Source organism: Simochromis diagramma, unplaced genomic scaffold (assembly GCF_900408965.1).
Source record: "Simochromis diagramma unplaced genomic scaffold, fSimDia1.1 OVJJ01000545.1, whole genome shotgun sequence".
In the NCBI taxonomy this organism is placed as follows: domain Eukaryota; kingdom Metazoa; phylum Chordata; class Actinopteri; order Cichliformes; family Cichlidae; genus Simochromis; species Simochromis diagramma.
Window position 1 is genome coordinate 6,447,542 of NW_024387371.1, and position 20,643 is coordinate 6,468,184.

The 20,643-nt window shown below is 40.5% G+C and overlaps 2 protein-coding genes across 7 annotated transcripts; both read left to right on the forward strand.

The window, feature by feature from the left end:
• The first annotated feature begins 170 nt into the window (after positions 1-170).
• Positions 171-11,566, forward strand: si:ch211-167b20.8 (protein phosphatase 1 regulatory subunit 3A). Of its 5 annotated transcripts, none has more exons than XM_040008076.1 (5): positions 171-1,695; positions 4,807-4,847; positions 5,857-5,945; positions 6,277-6,326; positions 9,036-9,116. In XM_040008076.1, the coding sequence occupies exons 1-4, from the start codon at positions 833-835 to the stop codon at positions 6,301-6,303; spliced, it is 1,020 nt and encodes a 339-aa protein (XP_039864010.1). In that variant the 5' UTR covers positions 171-832; the 3' UTR covers positions 6,304-6,326; positions 9,036-9,116. The 5 variants fall into 5 exon arrangements, with proteins under 5 accessions (XP_039864010.1, XP_039864009.1, XP_039864007.1 ...); XM_040008075.1 differs by having other exon boundaries at positions 9,033-9,090; XM_040008073.1 differs by having other exon boundaries at positions 172-1,695; positions 6,277-6,303; positions 9,036-9,148.
• Positions 11,567-14,842: 3,276 nt separating this feature from the next.
• On the forward strand, positions 14,843-20,195 carry LOC120719148 (probable G-protein coupled receptor 173). Of its 2 annotated transcripts, none has more exons than XM_040008125.1 (2): positions 14,843-15,874; positions 16,989-20,195. In XM_040008125.1, the coding sequence occupies exon 2, from the start codon at positions 17,156-17,158 to the stop codon at positions 18,353-18,355; it is 1,200 nt and encodes a 399-aa protein (XP_039864059.1). In that variant the 5' UTR covers positions 14,843-15,874; positions 16,989-17,155; the 3' UTR covers positions 18,356-20,195. The 2 variants fall into 2 exon arrangements, with proteins under 2 accessions (XP_039864059.1, XP_039864060.1); XM_040008126.1 differs by lacking the exon at positions 14,843-15,874 and adding an exon at positions 15,886-16,886.
• Positions 20,196-20,643: the final 448 nt, after the last annotated feature.

A 20,643-nucleotide genomic window follows, 5' to 3' on the forward strand; every position in this document is an offset into this window, starting at 1 on the left:
AAGCTCTTAAATCTTACTTACTTAGGATCCTTACTAACGTATTTCACGGCCTGTACAATAAAATACGGGCGGTATTATGAAGTCCAATCAATAATCTTTGCATAATTTCATATTTTTATCACAATGGGTTATACTTTAGATTTTCTTACCATCTCAACCACTGCTACAACTGGACTGGTATTAAATTACACTGACAGCTGTTCATACTGAATGGCAAAACTTTCCTCAGTGTGGTGGAATTAAAATGGCCTAAACTCTAACGAACATAATGTATCACAGACTGAGTCTTCGATGAATTCAGGCTTGGAGAGAGGGAATTTGGAGACGCCATCTTGAAATAATAATTCCCACCTGATTGTCTCTAAAGATGTTTCAATAAATACGCATGCAGCCTGTCTTTCCAACGCTGGCATTTATGACATTAATATGCTATTTCCAGCAGCAGGCGCAGAGCCAGGCCGAACCAAATAGAACAAGGGGGAGCCGCAGGATTATACCAACTTATCAACAAATTTAGGGCATGGAAACCCGGTAGGTCAGTGCTAAAATTAGGGGCTGGTGCTTCAACGACAGCAGTCAAACTGCCATGCATAAAGTCATGTAAAACCAGGGGATACACTATCACAAGGGCTGGCAGTAAAGACAAGGTTTCCATGGGTGACATTTAACGCCACACGTTGACTGAAGAGGCACTGTGCGTTACGCAGCGACAGCGCTGGATCATCACTGACCACAGCTGCGCAAATCATGAGTATTTGGTAGCTCTTTAGAGACGCCATATGTAGTCTTCGGCTCCTTTGAGTGTTTACGTCTGTAAAAATAATTTTAAAAAATGTCTTTTTTGACCATACCAAGCCAAGAGGGTCTTTTTAAAACGATAAAAACAGACAAATCAGGCGAGGACGCAGATACTAGGTCACCAATGGACGCCGAAGATAACCAGAATGATGACGATGATGATGATGACACCGAGGACGTCCGCTTCATCCCAAGATGCTCCCCGGTGCCCAGAAAGCGAGGTGCGTCAATTTTCGATGAGACCGCTGAGTATATGCGGATCCACTTGGCGCTGTCCGCCGGGAAGAGAGTGTCATTTGCCGACACAACAGGTGGGGATTTGGTGGATGTGAAGGAATTTGTTGCCTTTGATTCGGACGATGAAGACTCTATTGCAAAGTGGGACGAAGAGGAGGCAAAGTATCGGAAGCCTGAGCGAGAGCCGATCTATCATGTGCTCTCAGAGTTTCATGCACCCACCGGTAATGCTCTGCTGCAGGCTGTGCGCACCAATAAAGTGGAGGTTGAGCAGATGTCTCCAGCTGAGAACGATCCTCTCGCCTTCACAGGGGTAATACGAGTGCTGAACATTTCCTTCCACAAAGCAGTTTATGTCAGATCGACAATGGACAATTGGGCCACTTACTTTGATCACCCAGCAGAGTATGTCCCGGGGTCTCACGATGGAGAAACTGACAAGTTCTCCTTCAAGCTGTCTTTTGCGCCACCTTATACCACACATGGCTCTCGCATTGAGTTCGTTGTACGCTATGAAACCTCTGATGGTGATTACTGGGCTAATAACTCCTCTATGAACTATGTGGTAACTCTGCTCCTGACCTATGAAGATGATTCAGCTCATACAAACATCAACACACAGGAAAAGAAAAGTATCCTGAAACCTCCAAAAGCTTACAGGTACATTTCCTGTCACACTTGTCAGTTAGACACCCCAGAGGACAAAGACTTAGAAGGGTATTTGTGTAATATTTTGCCCAATCTCTGCCTCCCATGCCTTTTATCCGAAACATCCACAGAATTATAAGGTCACCATCAAGCCTCAGTCAGTTTAAGGTCCTCAAAAGCTGTCCATCCTATTAATCAGAAGAGAAATGCGGAGGCTCATAGACCAAAAAGGTTTTACTGAAAAAAAAAGGGATAATTTCTATATTAGTTATGTAATTACAAAAAAAGATATGGATGCCACAAAGGTAGGGGCTGTGCAACAGCTACAAAACTATACCTGATTACTAATTCACTGAGAGGTTTATGCCTGGAATGAGTATTCAGCTCAATGTAGTGGTTCTGCCCAGAGAGTGCATCCAGCCCAGAAAGAACTCAAACAGAGCAGGCTGTTCATAAGAAAAGTGGTTCGGTCTGTTGCATAATCAAAGTACAAGGACAACAGGAAAGCTACCTAGATGAGTTCACAAAGTTTTCCCATTACTAGTTTTACCTTTTACAATTACAGCCTGTAGTAAGGTACAGAAAGAGTTTTTTTGGAAGAACACTCCCTGCTCAGTGTATCAATCACCCAGCGGTGTCTGAGGCATTCAGAATAGGAAAAGGGCAGGTGTCGTTTTCAGCCGTGGCGTTTCCCTGCACTAAAATTTACCTCTGACCTTTTCTATTGGAGTCATCAGGGGAGCAAAACCATTTCAAAGGAACGGATTGGCTCCTCTCCCTTTTGTAATTAAAGGCTGGCACACAGACCCTTTTTGCTTCATTCGCTACTCCATTAAACTCAGCTAATCCCCTGATTTACTGTAATATCAACATGAAAGTGTGTGATAAATCTCACAATGTTCAAGCTTGGGCAGCACAAGCAATAGTTGCTTGTGTTGCCCAAGCTTGTGAGGACGTGTAAAAGCAGTAAGCTGAATATAAAGTGATGTAGTTGTCATGTAGGTATCCACTGCAGCTGTTTGGAGGGAGGAAGGAAGGCACCAGATGGGTTGTTAGGGATGGATGAGTCACTGATTGAAAATAAGTTGGTTTGGGAGCAGAATCTGTATCAATCTCCCACCATAACAGCCACTACAGGTTGATTAAGTGCTTTGAAGTCAGCTGATAATTGGATTTTTAACATGTTAACAAGGCAGCCAGTAAGATGAAAGGTTATTATGGGATAAAACAAGTCTAGACATGCAAATTTATTACATACTATCGAAATTAACTACATTTAGCCAAAACATTTCCACTTGAAGTAACAGATATCAGATATTAAACACCTGTGTGGAGTAGTGATGTCCTTTTGATTCAGTGTCATCTGCCTTGAGCACTACGAGTTGCTGAGTTTTGCTCGAGTTTTACTTGAGTTTTGGGGCTGAATTAGTCGAGCTTTCGTCTTGACCAGAGTCAAAAAGTGTCATATCTGAAGATCGGCCCTTAAGTAGTGCTAACAGAATCAGCTCTATTACTTTATCTACATAAGTCTTTAATGTACAACACCTACCCACACAAAAAGATCAAGCACTATTTATTCTGTTAGGTTAAGATCGGGGTTTGGACTAGACATGTGACTGAGGTGTCTTCTTGGGCCAGATGAATCTCTCAGAGTTACTTCTCAAATCTTGAAAAGGAATAATGGAACGATTAAAGGGAAATATTTTCCTTATTTTTGCTCATAACACTGTTACAATAGCCAGAGTTTTACATTTTTGGTAGTAATCCATATGAACCAAATATACGAAGCAGGTTTCAGACAGGTATAAAGGACAGACTTTTAGTCAGTATTTCTGAATTAGTTTTGGATCTGTATGATTTTTGACCCACTTGCCATTCATAATAAGCTTGGCTTAAAGAAAGACAAGCTTGAAGAGCTTGTTTTAGGTAGCGGAAGAAGGTTCACCAAGTCCCAGAATGATGGAAAACTACTCTAGCGGAGTGCAAGAATAAAAATATGGAGCTGGAATAAATCTCTTTTAATATCTGCTTGTTTATTTTTTTTCCAAAAATTCCAAAGGATTTATTTAGCTTGCTGTTCATGAGGGCGTGGTGCTAGCGTTAATTTATTCAAAAACCTAAAAAAACAAACAAATAAACAAACAAACAAAGTGCTTGGAGTTTCCCAAATTACCAAATTTAGGTCATCAATTCAGAAAGAATGTGTCAAATCTTTTTTGGATTATAAATCAGCCTCTCTCAGCTAAAATTGGATACGGGGAACAAACAGCTTCTGTAGCTCTTGTCACATGCTCATCACATGTCTTGACCTTTTATTTCTTTTGGCATCCTTTGCTGGACTCTTGGCAATCTTGCATCCCCCTAATCTCGAGCGAGAACAGTCTTCAGAGACCCTTTCTATTTCGTGATTTTGATCACTTTTCGTTAGTGTCAGATAGGCATGATAGGATTATGGAATGAACTAATATACATTTATTCTACTTAAGTCAATGTCTTCTCCTGTAATTTTGATCACCAGAATTATATTTGATACATCAGCTTTGATATTGAATATGACTTTTAATGGATTGGCTTGTGCTTGTACTTACCATTGGTGAACGAGATTCCAATTTCTATCCTGCCATCCTTGTTAATGAAACGCTCATCTAGTCCAGGATTGCAGGAACTATACAAAACGAGCAATATAATACAAAGAGATAGTCTGTGTTCAATGAAAAAAAGGTACCTAAACACGTTTGCAGCTTAACTGCATTAACAATGAACAAGTGTAATTATCCAGAGCAGGTGTTGATGATGGTGCATATACATATTTAGCATTTATAGCTCAAAATGATCTTTAAATATTAATAACACAAAAATAGTAAGTCCTGACCCACCATATGGAATCTACTCAGGCTTCAGTCAGAATAAAAATGACTGCATACTCCTTCTTACACTACATATTTTTACTATGTACAATTACGTTGTTTGTGTCTTGGCAGACAAAGCCTCTGTGCAGTGTTGCTTTGTGCGTGTATACAATAATAAACACATTTACATTTGCATCTAAAGTGTGCACAACTCAATGGTTTTGTCACGTCTTCATGTATTTCTTATAACCCAAATTTCTCTCATCTCTTTCAGTATGAACAATGATTCAGAGGATGAACTGGAAAAGGAAGAAGGTACAGAATGGCGCAAGGACTATTAAAATGAGTTAAAATGGATATAAGACTATCCTGTTTCATAGTGGGGATATCACAAGTTCACTCCAGCTCAGATTTGAACTGTTTATTTATATAGATTGCTTTGGCAGTTATTGCCCACATTTGGAGATATGGGTTGATAAAATGTTTACCTTCTCTTAGATAAAATAGGACTAAAGGGAAAATGCTTTCTGCTCCAAAAAAAATGAAATTGAAACACTCAGCAGCAATGTCTCTTTCAAGAAATCATGACCTAGTAACTGAAGAAAAAAAAAATCCACAAACCTTTTGTGAGCAGTTTCATGCCAGAAATCTTTTCTTTCAACAGTCTAAATCCACCAATCAATAGAAGTGTGCAGCCAGTTAACACTTGGGACACCATCAATGTTTCCATGCTGTCACAAGCATGAGACTGTTCAGTTCAGTTATTATTTTTATTGTGCCAAATCCCAACAACAGTTGCCTCACGGCACTTATTATTGTAAGGTTAAAGCCCCGCAATAATACAGAGAAAGCACCAACAATCAGATGACTCCCTATGTGCAAATATTTGGCGGCAGTGGGAAGGAAAAACCCCCTTTAAACAGAACGAAACTGAATGAACCAGGCTCGGTGAGGGGCAGCCATCTGCTATGACTGGTTGGGTGTGAGGGGAGGAAGATTCAGAAACAGACCCTTCTATTGTGATTTTCACACATAACGTTCTGAAGATGAGTTTCATTTAATTCCCTTAGATTATTGATTATATAAGTGGGCACACTATAATATAAATTGCACTAGAGAGCAGAGGAAAAAGTCACATTTGCCACAATCCAGCTCAGTGGCAACATATATCATTATTAGGTAAATATTCCTACCGCCAGGTAGACTTACCCAAGAGTCACAGAGGTATTTACCCAGGCTAAAAAAATACATATTTTATTTTTTGTGACTAACATAACTTACTAAACACATTCTCATAACTTTTTCATCTGGTTTACAATTACAGAAGAAGCAGGGACCTCTGAGGCTTGTCCGGGACTTCTGCGGCCTACGCCTGTGTGTCCCGTCATTGTAAAGCCGGAGATTGATGTAGAGGTAAGAGTAAAGTAAAAGAATGGGGATTGTAAGCCACCAGGAGGAGTACTGATTCATCCTTCAAAAGTTTAAAACAATCCGTTTTGATTGGAACTTGCTCCTATGTTGGCTCACCTGCCAAGAGAGGACACACATTCAGTAAATTACTTGTTGGACTGGTTAAAATGATCTTTATCTGCATGCAATTTTTGACAAATTCACATTTAACAGGTTAGCAGGCTAAGTGCTTTATCCCTCTAGACAAGCCATGTATCTAATAAAACATAACAAACATGTTTGATCAACTTTTGAACCTTATCACCATTGGCTTGGTTGTTTGTGTTGTTCACAGCTCATTGAAGCTTCAGCAACAACTTAGGTAACGTCTCGCTTCTTACTGCTGTATGTCTCTTTTTCAGTTTCTCATCACATTCATGACGCATGCTGTTCAAGTTTGTGCACACTTTAATTTGAATTCACATCTCTTGTACTTTTACGTAACTCAGGACACTAATATTTTTTTTTACCCACATGTGATCACATCTAATATCTTCTATGCTTCCATTGTTTGAAACTGTAACTTTCTTGCAGAAAGTTAGATTAAAAAATAAAATAAAAGAAAGAAAATTCAGGAATATAAAGAAAAGCATATTGTGTATATTGCGCATTCATGTGGGATAATAATAATAAAAAAGATTTCCCCCAGTGGGAAGTCATTCTTCTGAGTTTGTAGTGCTCCTGTGCCTTTAAGTCTGAATATGGAACCAATATGGATGATACAAAAATGTGTTTTATTTCATTGCTTGGAGTTTTTAAACATGTAAATGAAATCTTCAAGTATCTTATCATTAAAACTCGCTGGTAACTTTATGAGGTATACTTTCTGCAAATATCTAATCAGTTAATCACATAGCAGCAACACAACTTAGGCATGTACACAAGATGGTCAAGATGTTCTGCTTAAGCATCAGAATGGGGGGGGGAAGCCACTCTGAATGTAGCATGGTTGTTGATGGTATTTCAGAGAACTGCTGATTTTCATGGATTTTCCAACATAACCATTTCTAGGGATTTTAGAGATTGATCAGAAAAAGAGAAACTATCCAGTGATAATGCAAATAACCACTCTTTACAACCAAGGCATGCACAAAACACCTGAATGGACAGTGCATTGAATCTTGAAGCAGATGGTCTACAGCAGCAGAAGACCGCACCAGGTGCCACATATGTCAGCTAACAATGACAGAAACAGGAAACCGAGGGAAACCTGGACAAATGTTGTCAGGTCTACTGTTGTTGTTTATGCCAAAATGTGCCATAAACAACATGAAAGCATCCTGCCCTGTATCATCAGCTCAGCTGGTGGTGATGGTCCTGCAGTGTTGTGGGGAACATTGTCTTGGGTCCTTTGACACCAATTATGCATCTTTTCTACACCACAGCCACAACTGGTTTCTTGAACACAACAACGAGTTCACTGTATTGTAATAGTCAACAGTCCAGCAGAGCACCTTTGGGATGTGGTGGAACAGCAAGATTCATGTAATGGATTTGTGATGCTATCGTGTCAATATGGATGAAAATTTCCGAGGAATGTTTCCAGCACCTTTTTGAATATATGGCACGAAGAATTAGGGTAGTTCTAAAGGCAAAAGGAGGTATACCTAATAAAGTGGTCAGTGGGTATATATTCATCTGACTTGCTGCACAATTAGCATGAAGACTGAAAACATGGCAATGGAGCAAAAATGCTTCCGTGGAAATCGATATACCAGCTTCCATAATAACTGTGTATTTTAGAAGGGAAAGTTGAATTAGTTCTGCATAACATAAAAAAATTCTCACACTCCACCTCCTAACAGAATAACATGATAACGTGTGATCTGATATTAATATCTCACAATACTACAAAAGTGTCTGTTACGCTGTCCTGGCTCATTCTCATGTTTCACCTCAGCGATCACATGCATGCTTTTTCCTTTTAGCAGAACATTAAAAAAAACCCCACAAATAAATAAAGGTGAACATCATTTCCCATCATTCCTTGTATCATTCCGTAGGTTTTGAGAATCTGGGCTTTATAATTCCCAACAAACTCATACCCCAACTTTTGTATAATACATTAAAGTTACACAAAGGCATTAAAACACTGATCTCATTAGCACTCCTTTATTTGAATTGATGGTTTCCCTGAAGCTTTTTAGTCATAGATGGTTGGTCTACAAAGTGATCTTAAATGATTCAGCTGCACATTTTACAAAAAATCAACAATAAAATTCTTTTAAGTCAAATTAAAAACCTTCTTGGAAAGTAGAATCCATTTTTTGGATTAACTGAACAAATATTGCATTATACACAATTATATGATTTTTGTGAAATAGAAGAATCTAGCTACTTTCTGCTGACTAAAACCCACCTGCCCTATCTCAGCTGTTACCGTTTTCATATTTTATGTGTCCAGCTTTTGCATATGTTCTTCTTGGTGCTGTTTTTCTTGTCTGTCTTTTGGTTTTATATTGCAATGATTTCATCTCAATATGACCTTGAATGTTTGTCAGGGCAGCCTCATAGCAGGGAAAACTCCTTTTCCATTATTTGCTAATGGCTATTTTCCTTTTTTGAATAAAATCCTGTTAAAATGTAAATAAGTATTTTTAGGCATTACATTTGGTCCAGTCCCTGCTGTTCAAACAGCCACCCTCACTTCAGTATGTGTAAACGTGGGAAAACTTGAGGAGAAAATAATTAAGAAAATTGCACCGATCCAATTTTCTTCTCCTTTGGATTCACTTGTGCCGTGTGGAGTTCACTTAAAAGAAGGAATATTTAAACTACATTCGTTGTTTTGCCCTCCTGGGAGGGAAATTCGAGGGAAGGAGATTTTTTTCCCCATAATTTTAAAAAAAGATTCCTGTCCACCTCTTCATACTGCTCATGAATTGTTTGCATTTCCTCACAGCTAAAACTTCAGCATGAGTTCCTTTTCACAGAAAAGCATTAGTATGCAGTATAATGCTTTTCTTTCCTCAGCGTGCAATGTTAATGTGGAATACAAATGTTCCTCCTTTGTCTCCTAGCTATCACTGTTGTCTTGCTGTTTTACTTCAGCAGATCGCAGCTCACCCGTCTGGTCCCTTTGTCCCACCCAACCAAGAGCTTCCATCTGACGATGGCACGCTGTCCGCTCACACTGTATTCCCAGGTGAACAGTTTCCTTCTATGTCTTCCGAAACCACACATCAAACTAATTCATCCTTTGTACTCTGTGCCAGCGAATCAGTCCAGCCAAATAAGTCACAGCCTTTACCCAGACTCCACTGTGAATTAGGCAACCAGACGTCTGAGCAGCGCGTAGACAGTAGTCCCTCTACGCCGCCGCCTGCCTCACATCCTTTTCTGCAACGAGACTCCAAACCCAGATCAGACATCTCCCAGACTGGCAGAGAGGAAATCCCTTTAGAAGCATCTTGCATGTGTCTTCCTGCCACAGAGACAACAACAGGAGAGGATGGAGCTGGAGAAAAACCAGCCAGTCATCCTTGCCTTGAACTGCCTGCTGAGCGTGCCTGTACTCCCAGTGTGACACAGGGCTTTGAGCGAGACGTTGCTGTGGGAATGAGCGAACCTGTTGAAGGATTATCAGAAAGTTCCAGCAGGTCTGCAGCAAATCATGAAGCCAGTACGCTTGCACTTTTGTCTCCCGTGGCTGAGACTCAGACATCTCTGAAAGCAGAAGGTGAAGCTCTACCATCACCCGAGCTTCCAGAGAACACCTCAGTGAGTACAGGTGTCACTGAGGTGAGTGAAAACGTAACTCAGTCTGTCTCAGCCTTGGAAGAGAAGGAAGAAGCTGCACATATTTCCCCCAATACGTCATTAGAGAATGAACCAAGCACAGCGTTAGAGTTTTCCGAGCCCCAGTCTGAGCATAACAGAAACAGGAATCTTCTGCCATCTGTCATATTTCTGAGTGGAGTTGTCTCCCTCTCGATAGTGTTGCAGGAACCCACTGCCCTCTTCCTAATTGGACTAATTTTCGTTTTGTGCCGTTTGTGATTTTGCCCCAAATCTTCTGTCAAGCTAAGTGCCTTTTCATGGTTTTAAAATAAGCCATCAAGCTAAGCAACATGCACACAAAGTCCTCTTGAAGTTATGCTTATTTTATGCAAAGTCAAATAGAAGGAGAAAGTAATTATGGCGATATTTTCGTACACATTGTGTTTTCTATAGATATAATAATAATCACCCCATTTGTACAACATTGTGAACCTAGTATTAAAGCACAGTGTAGTATTAGAGCTGTTTTGTAAGTGATCACTAATCACTAACCTTTTCTTGTCATGTGGAGAGTCTCTGTGGTGTTATGTTCTAGTTTATTTAGTCACTATCACAATGCACTTTCACTGTTGTCAATGTAGCAAAGCCTGTTGTTTAAGGACTTTGACTTTTGTGAATTTCAAGTCGTTATCGCTTCAAAAACGAAACAAAAGAACAACAGAAAGATTACCCTAGTGGTAAATATAAGAGACTTACTATAAAAATGGGATTTTGTTTACAAAATGCAAAAGAAAAACATGGTCACGTGTGTGTGTTTTTGCCTTAATACTTAGTGAAAACAAGACGGAAATGGTAGCCGCTTGAGCGACAGCAAAACAAGTGGAAAACTGTTCACCTCACCGTGGCACTTTTCATTTCACAGGTCTTCCTTCTTGCTCGTAAATGCATATTATTCTTGTTGTAGCGCAGCACTCAGCTCGTAACATAATAGACAATCTCACAGACAGACGGAGGCACTGATTGATACGTTTGGAGTGGTGAAAGTTTTTGCAGTGTATTGCCATTAAACATGGTCTCATATCCTGTACCACTTTGTGTCTTTGCTTATCTGTGTTTTTCTTTTCATGCAGTCTGCAGAACAAACACGAACAACACGACAGCTTTATGCACAGTAATGACACTGCGGTGCAGAACAGATCGCATTGAAGGCACTGACACACCTTTAAAATAACATCAGAGCCTTCAGCGCCTCCACAACTCGAGCGTATTCAGCTTTGCTTGAAGTGGAAATACACAGACAGCAACATGAGCTGCGGATAGAAGCCAAAGGTCAGGCATTGCACTGAAGTCATGGCAGCTTATAGTATATACTGGCCACTGTAAGCTGAGCTCAGTGTTTGAAGGCTGAAAATTCTCTGGAAATCTCCTCGGATGTTATACGATAAGACGGCACCTCTCGTCAGGTCTACCTCTTCTTATATTTAGGACTTAGTCTTAATATTTTATCTTCATTTTTGGCCAAATAAAGCTTTAATAACTTTAAACTTTTGATCCTTGGATGTTAGGCACTCTGTGGATTATATGCAGATTACGCATTAGCCTTAAAACAGAGTATTCATCCAAGCACATTTGTATTTTGCAGACTTCTGCAGGGAAAATAGCAGGAGTGACTAATTTGTGTGGTGGTCACACACATGCAGGGTGGAAAACATTAAAAATTTAGGCAATCTGAAAGCTGTCCCAAGCAGGATAACTGGTGGGAATTTTATAAGACCCACCCTTTGGAATAATTACTGTTTTTTTCAGGTAGTCCATGTTAAGTAGTGATTTCAAAAGGAGATCTGCGAGCGCTGTGGCAATATTAAGAAACAGCAGATAGAAGGGCATCGTTTTCCACCCAGGGTGTGGCATCACCCTCAGCTTGTTTGAACAGAGGTATTTCATCACGAGAAGCAATTGCAACAGCAGGAGTACCAGCTTTTATTTAAATATTGTCTGTGACAGTGAAATCCTCCAAGACAAGACAAATCGGATTTTCCATAATACCCCTCCTTTAACTTGTCATTGTACTCCTCCAAGCGTGGCCTGTGAATGTTTATTGGTTTTATCAGGTCCATCACAGTTATCATTTCACACATATTTGCCCGTTTAGTCCTTTTTTTATTTTTTTTGTTCAGACGTTTCCATTTCCCAGATCCACAGATTTCGTTAAACCCCCTCAAAACATTTATTAAATGGAGGATAAAAACAAATGAAAAGAAATGCTTCGATGTTCAGTATTGTGCACTTATTTTTAGGCTGTACGCCTAAAGCTGTGAGCCTCTAATATATAGTTGTCATTAGTATTGACTGTTGTCCTTCAGAAGGCTTTTTAATATCATGCATCAGTGTTGTGAAAACATTTGAGCTTCTTTTCAACCAAAGGATCCATGATCCTAACACTTATGATAACTGTATTTCATGTCACCTCTGTTTAATATCAAAGAAAGTTAATATGCCTCATTAAATGGATACAAAAATTATAATTTATCATTTTCATTGAGCTTTGGTTTACTTGTACACTGGTGTTCAAAGACCCAGAACTTTATTCTGTAACAGATGATGGCATCTTATGGCATCTGCCATTGCCAGAAAGAAACAGAAGGCCTTTTGTGACCTTCAGGTTGCCTTAATGTTTTACGTTTGGAAACACAAACTATCAGTTAAATATCTAACCTCAGCATTGTGCTGCTGTCAATGTTCAACTAAGCACTGTTTGTGCCTGGTGAACATTTAGTTCTGTTTATATGTTTGAAATGACAAACTGAAGCTTCTGATTACATTCATCTACATGCTGCGTTAGATTAAAGCTCATTATAATATTAGCTAGCTTTGCCTTCATAATTTAATTCCTATTTTGTTTTAGCTGATGCACTTTTCTTTAAACACTGGGGTATTTCACATGGTTTTAACCTGTTGCTTTTGTTTGTTTTGTAATACAACTAAATAAAGTAATATAAATTAAAGGTTTTATGTAAAAAATATTTGACATGTATTTCACATTTAGTATAATCAGCTTACATAGTTTGGCTGGTTAGCGTGTTACCAGTTTCAAAGGGCAGTTGATTTCACAATAAAATCTGGGACACTCATTGTGAGGCTAAAAACTCAAATTATTGTATTAATGATAATCAAATTATTTATTTGTATATTTATATTCAAACAGTAATGCTAACAAGGTCCTAAAGACAGAAAATTAGATTTCATGCAGTAACATGTAAAACTCTTTTTTTTTTTTAACTTAAACCTAAGTAGCTCATCATTACCATGAATGATGTAGGAAAAAAAAGCAGAATATACATTAGTAAAACTAACTAACATGTCAAACTGTGCGTCCCAACTTTTGTTAATAATAAAAAATAAATAAATAAATGATGAAACGTGTTTTTTTCCCAGCCGTAGTCGAGCATATATTTTTAACTGCAGATATTTCGTAAACAGAGGTGTATCCAGAAGGGGGTATGGGGTGGCACCAGCTATGACTGAAACTTCAGTTTAAAACCTTTCTCAGACATTTGAGTTAGTAAGTTGAACTTTTGCAATACCTGACTCAAAATTTTGACATAACAGCCAGAATTTTAACTCATGAGTGGCAATTTCAAGCTTCCATACAATAGAGCATGATTTTCAGCTCCTAAAAATAAAACTAGAAGCGCAAACAACCAGAAACCGCAGTAAAAGCCTGGCAGATCCAGGAGGATATGATGCATTAGGTGATATTCATGGATTCTGTACTTCAGACAGTTCTTGACTGGAAATTATTTTCATCAATTATTAAAACAGTCCTTGTATTTAAAATTATGATAGTTTGTCTAATTACTTTTGGCCCATTGTAAATGGAGGAAAATGCATTAAAATGGCTTTAATTACTAAACAGTTAACAGATATGTGAGGGGCGGGAGCATGGGGTGGATGAGCTGAAATATAATTTGCCTTGAAACATAGTACTAGTTACTGCTAATCTTACATCACCACTGGATGAGCGCATGGATAGGAACAGTAGAAATGTAACTAAATTCATTTCCTCAAGTACTTTACTAAGGTATAGGTTTAATGTAAAGTATTAAATCTTTAGTTTATAATTATTCTGTAGATTAACTGCATTATTATAGATCAACCTACCCTGCAATATATAAGTATTGAAAATAATCAACAGCTGGAACATTAAAGAGAAATATATGTACACACATACATGGATCAATAATAGTGATCATAGTGAGATACATACTCACTATTTAGATATATGCTGATTAAAAAGCTGCACCTATACCACTGGAAGCAATTATAAAAGTCTAAGTCTTTTCCCCCACTTGATAAAAATTATCAAACACAAATTCCAGTCCTGCGCATTGGGTCATAACACAGGTCATTCCATTCATCAGCTAATTTGCGAACATTGGGGGGAGGTCAAGGCTTATTTGATTCCCAGGGTCATGATTTGCTTAATACCTGAATTAGTAAAGGTCACAGATGCACATAACTATACCTGGGGGGGCCTGATATGGGGGGATAACCCCCCCTGGAAATTATGCCCCTGGTGTCCACTGTTTTCACCCCAGATGGCAGATGGCTGTCCCTCCCTGAGTCTCGTTCTGCTGGAGGTTTCTTCTTATTAAAAGGGAGTTTTTCCTTCACTGTCGCCAAAGTGCTTGCTCAAAGGGGGTCATATGATTGCTGGAGTTTCATCTGTTTATTTTGTATTATTGTAGGGTTTTTGCCTTACAATATAAGGCACCTCGAATCAATTGTGTGTGCTCGTTCTGGTGATGTTTTTAGGTTCTTGCAGAACTTTAAATGAGATGTTTTTCCACTTTCAAAAAGGAGGCCCAATATTCTTCCAGAGCCCCCAGAATTCCTTGGACCCCGTCAGGCCCATGTGTTCCAGTCAACCCAGTTTGTCACCGAGGACAGGAGCACCAGTGTAAGACGTAGATAGTTGACAGGTGGAGCTCCTCAGTGCACCCATACTGGACAAAACTGGCGCGTCATTCAGAGAACATCACTTTCAAGTTATTGGGCCCACAGTACTGCACAGGTCCGCCTCTCTCTCCCTCCCTCCCTGCCTCCCTCCCCCTCTCTCTCTCCCTCCCGCTCTCTCTCTCTCCGAATAAAACCGACGGTTTCCGCGAATGTGCGAGCTGCCTCCTTGCAAGCAGCCATAATTGGGATTATTCAGGAATAATTCGCCTAATCCAGCCGTGCTGTTTTTGTTTTTGTTTTTCCTATTTTTTTTTCATTTGATTTCGGCAGCGTCTGCGATGTGAAGCCCTCTGTGCCGTCGCTGGATTTGTCCAAAAATCATGTATTTGTTCTGTCACGGAGGCTTTTATTTTGGACCATTAAGATGTAGTCCACCTTCGCTGGACAGCAAAACAAAGACTGCATAATAACAGTTCAGGGTAAATACATCGCCTTTTACGCCGAAAGATGGGGGAAAAGAGACGTATCGCGGCTGTTGTCTGTGTGGACTAATTGTCCTGGTGCCACTAGTCAATATAAACGCCAAGACGATTCATTTAGGGGATGCGCGATCTTTTTTTCCTCTCTAACGTTTGTGGGTGGGTTATTATAAGCATTGAAAATCTGACATCATTTGGATATATGAACAGAGCAAGATATGTTATTTTTCCACCGCGTGTGTTTCTAGGCTTCTGGAAACCCATCCTCGACGTGATGCAACATAAAATCTGTTTTCTCGGATGATATTCAGACACCAAATGAGCACCTTCTTCTCCATGAAAATGTAAAAGGGTGGCGGTGGATTGTTTTTTGTGTGTGTGTGAGAGAGTGTTTTTTGTATGCATATCCTTTAAATGTAGCTTTACATCAGTCCTCATCCTGGATTTTTTTTTTTTTTTTTGATCAGCTGTTGATTATTAGGTAGCCTCTGCCCGTCTTATGTTTATTAAATGTTGCTCAGTTCGCTTTCCTCGCGATGGATTTATGCATAACAGGTGTTGTTTGAGCCTGAGATCACACAGCAAGACCATGCAGCTTTATTATGTGCTTTTCTCTCCATTTAACGAACACTGAAGCAAAGCGACTGGGATCCCTTTTTTGTTGGTTTTTTTTTTTTTGCTTTTTTTTTTTTTTACCGTGAGGAAAGAAAGGATGCAAAAATGAGGGGATGAAAGGTAGGTTATTATCTCTCTCTCCCTCTCTTTCCATCTCTTTATCGCTCTCTCTCTCTCAGTCACACACACACATACACCCACACACACACAATAAAAAAAAATGATGGTGATTTTGACACCTGTTCATGTGTTTTTCACTCCACCCTGTGTTTCAGGCCTAGCTGCCATGGCAGCCATTTAATCAGGTGAAATGATATTTGTCAAGGTGGCAGAGAGCTGCTATGATTGAAAAAAGAATAAAGAAAAGAAAACAAGCTTACAGTTATGGCAAATCGTATTGGGTGTCATGGCCTACATAGACAAGGCCCACCCATACAAGCAGCACGACTGAGTATTGTTATCATCCTCTACCCACAAATGAGTTTGCAGGTCTCAGATTTGGTTTATATTTGATTTTTCATTCCCAGAATAAGGTTTACGTTTCCTTGCTTCAACACTGATGTCTGCCCGTGGTGATGGCAACAGTGGTTTTATCACCCTGTTGAGTAACATAACACATTTCTCACACACACACACACACACACACACACACACACACACACACACACACACACACACACACACACACACACACACAGGCCTTCGGTAAAAACCCAAATGGCTCCGTGCTCTGCCATTATATTTGTTATGTGCTTTGAATGATACTGATTACACCCTCTGCTCTTTAACCGACTGTCACGCATACACGCATGCAGAGAGAAAGCAGAAAATGTTCTTTGCTCATTTACAACATCCCTGTTTGTTGGACATGCCCAGTGTCGGTTGTACTGTGTCTGCTCCAGCCCACCCCCCACCCCCCACCGTACACCCCCATGCATTCACTCAAACACCCACACTTGCACAAAGTATGTGAGCTGTTGTATCTTAGCAACGAGCAAGGTAATTACTGAGAGAGCCAAGGAGCTGGCATGCTGTAGAGCTGCTGATCTGATCCCAGCCTTAGAGAAACAGGAAGGCAGATATTTCCACTGTGTTGCCCAACACAGCACTTCTATATTCACTGTGTTTAAATGTAAGCTTTGCTTCAATTTAGTGGCGAGCGTGTTCGACCTAACGAGCAGGTCAGACGTACTGTTTTTCGTTCCTCAAAATGTGTGTGTGTCTCTGTTCGCAGGTGGCGAGGTTGTGGACAAAGAGGAAAGATGATTCTGTCTTGTAGAAAAGATCCTTTCGGCCTCTCCTTGTAAAGACGAGAGAGCCGTGGGAGACGACGGCTGTAGGAGGATCTGTACTGTTTTTAAAGGGGCCCAAACCAGGCAGGCTCTTGTGGAAGGGGAAAGAATGGCTAACCAGAGCTTTGCCATCGACGGCCCTGGCAGTTTGCTGGCTGTGCTGGCCTCTCAGAGTGGACTAGCAAGGGGCGGCAGCAGCAGTGACAGCAGCAACAACAATGGAGGAATCTCTGCCACAGATGTGTCTGCCTACTTTAAGCTGGTCTTCTTGGGGTTGATCATCTGTGTCAGTCTTGTAGGCAACCTCTTGGTCTCCCTGCTGGTCCTGCGAGACAGGACGCTTCACAAGGCTCCCTATTTCTTTCTTCTGGACCTGTGCCTGGCCGATGCAGTTCGCTCTGCTGCCTGCTTCCCCTTTGTGCTGGTTTCCGTCCACAACAGCTCGGCCTGGACTTACAGTGCCTTGAGTTGTAAAGTTGTGGCTTTTATGGCTGTGCTGTTTTGCTTTCACGCTGCCTTCATGCTGTTTTGTGTGGCTGTCACTCGCTACCTTGCCATTGCCCACCACCGATTTTACGCCAAACGCATGACCATCTGGACCTGTGCCGCCATCATATGCATGGTGTGGACTCTGGCAGTCGCCATGGCGTTCCCACCCGTCTTTGACGTGGGGACTTATAAGTTCATTCGTGATGAGGATCAGTGCATTTTTGAACACCGCTACCTGAAGACCAACGACACCCTGGGTTTCATGCTCATGCTGGCTGTGGTGGTCCTGGCTACTCATGGCTTCTACGCCAAGCTGCTGCTGTTTGAATACAGGCACCGCAAGATGAAACCTGTCCAGCTGGTGCCCGCTATCAGCCAGAACTGGACCTTCCACGGTCCCGGGGCCACAGGTCAAGCTGCAGCTAACTGGATCGCAGGGTTCGGTCGTGGTCCCATGCCACCTACTCTGTTGGGCATCAGGCAAAATTTACACAATCAGCACCGGCGGCTGCTCGGGATGGAGGAGGTGCGATCAGAGAGGAGGCTGGGCAGGATGTTCTACACCATCACCCTGCTCTTTCTGGTCCTCTGGGCACCGTACATCGTGGCTTGCTTCTGGAGGGTGTTCGTAAAGTCCTGCACCATCCCTCATAGGTACCTTTCCATCACAGTGTGGATGAGCTTCGCCCAGGCCGGAGTGAACCCCATCTTCTGCCTCCTGCTGAACGAGGACCTGAGGAAAGTGCTGAGAGCTCATCTGCCTACTTACTGGAGGACTAAACAACACCTGCCCCAGGATGAGGCCTACTGCATCATGTGAGATTAAAATGAGCCTAAAGAGGGGGATGTTTCACGTTTTAAGGGGGAATTTGGAGAGCAGAAGGGTTGCAATGCACCTTGCTTAAGTGTCAGTGTCTGTTTTGTTGTTTTGCACAACAAAATCCAAATTTTGCTAACAAATGCAGGCACAGTGCCGATATCTGAAGAATGTTTATATGTGAAAAAATGTGTGAGTTGCAAAGGTTTGGATAGGGCAGTAGAAACGCCCTGGTAACACTTTAAGGGTTTGTACCGCTGATGACGGACTATATAATTAATAAATTGGAAAGATCACAACAATCACCGCTCCAGCTAAGTGTGTCAGATGCCATTTTAAAATAACGTTGCCTTATTTCAGAGGGACACGCCCCAGAGCTTTCAGCTGAGAATGCGTTTCTGTGTCACATAAGGCACAAAACAGACACAGAGAGGCTTGAAATCCTTGAAGAAATGTGCCGTGGACTGTGAATAGAAAGTGTTGATCAGAGCGTTACTAACTCTGAAACACATCAAGGAACTCAAAGGGTCTAAATGGATTGATAGACCACCCTGGACGCCTTTTCATGTATTTCAAAAAGAGACTGCAGAATATCAAGTGGACTCAATAACCTTGGATACATTTAAATAGCTGTTGTGATCCCAGAAGCCCCTAACATGCTTGATTTTTTTGGACTTGATTTAGGGCGTGTCAGGTTTCTTTGTATCATAAAAAAAAAAATTGCCTGTTTTCCTTTATTTGTAAACAATACATGTTAAGCAGATGACACTATTTTGAAATATGACTTGATTTCATATTGTATAGACCGTACAGGAATCTATATTCCTGTTTGTGTGTTTTTATAGAGCATTTGTGTGTATGTGTGTGAAAAAGAAAAAAAAAAAGGCAGAAAGAAAAAAAAATGCAGAGGGAAGTGGAAGGAGACAGAAAGAAATAATGATGATAGAAAAGGTTCCAGTAACACTGAGTCAATATGAAAGCAGCCTCATCTTGTGGTCTCAAAATCATGGAAAATTGAGCAATCTCATCATATGGAAATTTATCCTTCAAATGGATTTTTAAGCTGGATTTTTAATGCTAATGTGCAAGCAATTGTGAAATACAGATGGATAATGAAAAAAAGGGAGACAGAATAATTAGAAAACAACAGTTGTACATTGAAAACAGGCCATAGGATTTAATGACTTGAATGATGATGTATATTACGTTATTTGGAAAAAAAAAAAAAACCATTAGGAAGTGTACATTTATTTGCAAATGACGATCTTGGGAATGTTTTAAAGTGCTGTTTTGCTCTCACCAGAATACAAAAAAAAAGAGAAAATGAAGTGGCACTTAATTTGAATGAAACTTGAATGTTACCGTGCCATCTTATATCCCCCCCACCCCCGAACATTAAAGCCAGCACTTGAGTGTCTGGATCACAGTATGTTCAAAATCCAAACATCTTCAGGTTGTATACGACCCCCAATCTGTGTGGTGTATGAAAACTGGCAATGAATACAATGAATTGTCTCTCCAAATTACAATTCATGTGACACAAATGTCTGACCTACGATATGTTAGGCATAGATATACACGTGCAGTCAATTTTTTTTAAATGTGGACACTTGCACAGCATACTGTACTAAGCATGCATTCCACTGCATTTCATAGATTCAAAACTGGGGATTACAACTTGTACAGATGTTGTTATGGAAAGAAAAAGTGAAAAGTGAACAGAGGTCCATAATTTTTACGTCTGGCATTCCCTCGCGAGATGATATTCTGTAACTGTACAGTTTAACTGAGTTGGTTCTTTTGCCCACTCATCAATAAAGACTCTACTTTTGATGCATTCTGATTTATGACCTGTCTCGATTGCGACACGGGCCCTGTGGACAGCACTTTACACAAAATAGGCCACTTAACAGTTTGTGCAGCACAAATTGCACCCTGTGTCCATTGTTGTTCTCGAACACATACAAAAAAGCTGAATTTATGACACATCGGTCTATCATTGTACACTTCACTGGATGAAATGAAAAAGTCATCCCCTCCACTGAGCACTGATCAACAATCACTATACAGTCAAAAAATTTTGTGATTTTCTTCTCCAGTAGCATTTCAGACCTGTGGAGACAGGTGTCACACAAAAAAAAGAACTGAAAACATAAAATATATGGACAAAAGTACCAGCCCACCTACACGTCACACCTGCAGGAGCTTCTCAGCCATGAAAACCAAAAACCATGAAGCTCCTGGTGCACAGTTTTAATGCCAGAGAGGGTTTGTAACTCTACATGGGACTG

Excerpts from the sequence above, each read along its gene's own strand:
- si:ch211-167b20.8 (XM_040008072.1), top strand. The coding sequence starts at position 833 with ATGTCTTTTTTGACCATACCAAGCCAAGAGGGTCTTTTTAAAACGATA. Across the intron at positions 1,696-4,806 it reads AAACCTCCAAAAGCTTACAG|TATGAACAATGATTCAGAGG; the intron begins GTACATTTCCTG and ends CATCTCTTTCAG. Across the intron at positions 4,848-5,856 it reads TGAACTGGAAAAGGAAGAAG|AAGAAGCAGGGACCTCTGAG; the intron begins GTACAGAATGGC and ends TTACAATTACAG.
- LOC120719148 (XM_040008125.1), top strand. The coding sequence starts at position 17,156 with ATGGCTAACCAGAGCTTTGCCATCGACGGCCCTGGCAGTTTGCTGGCT.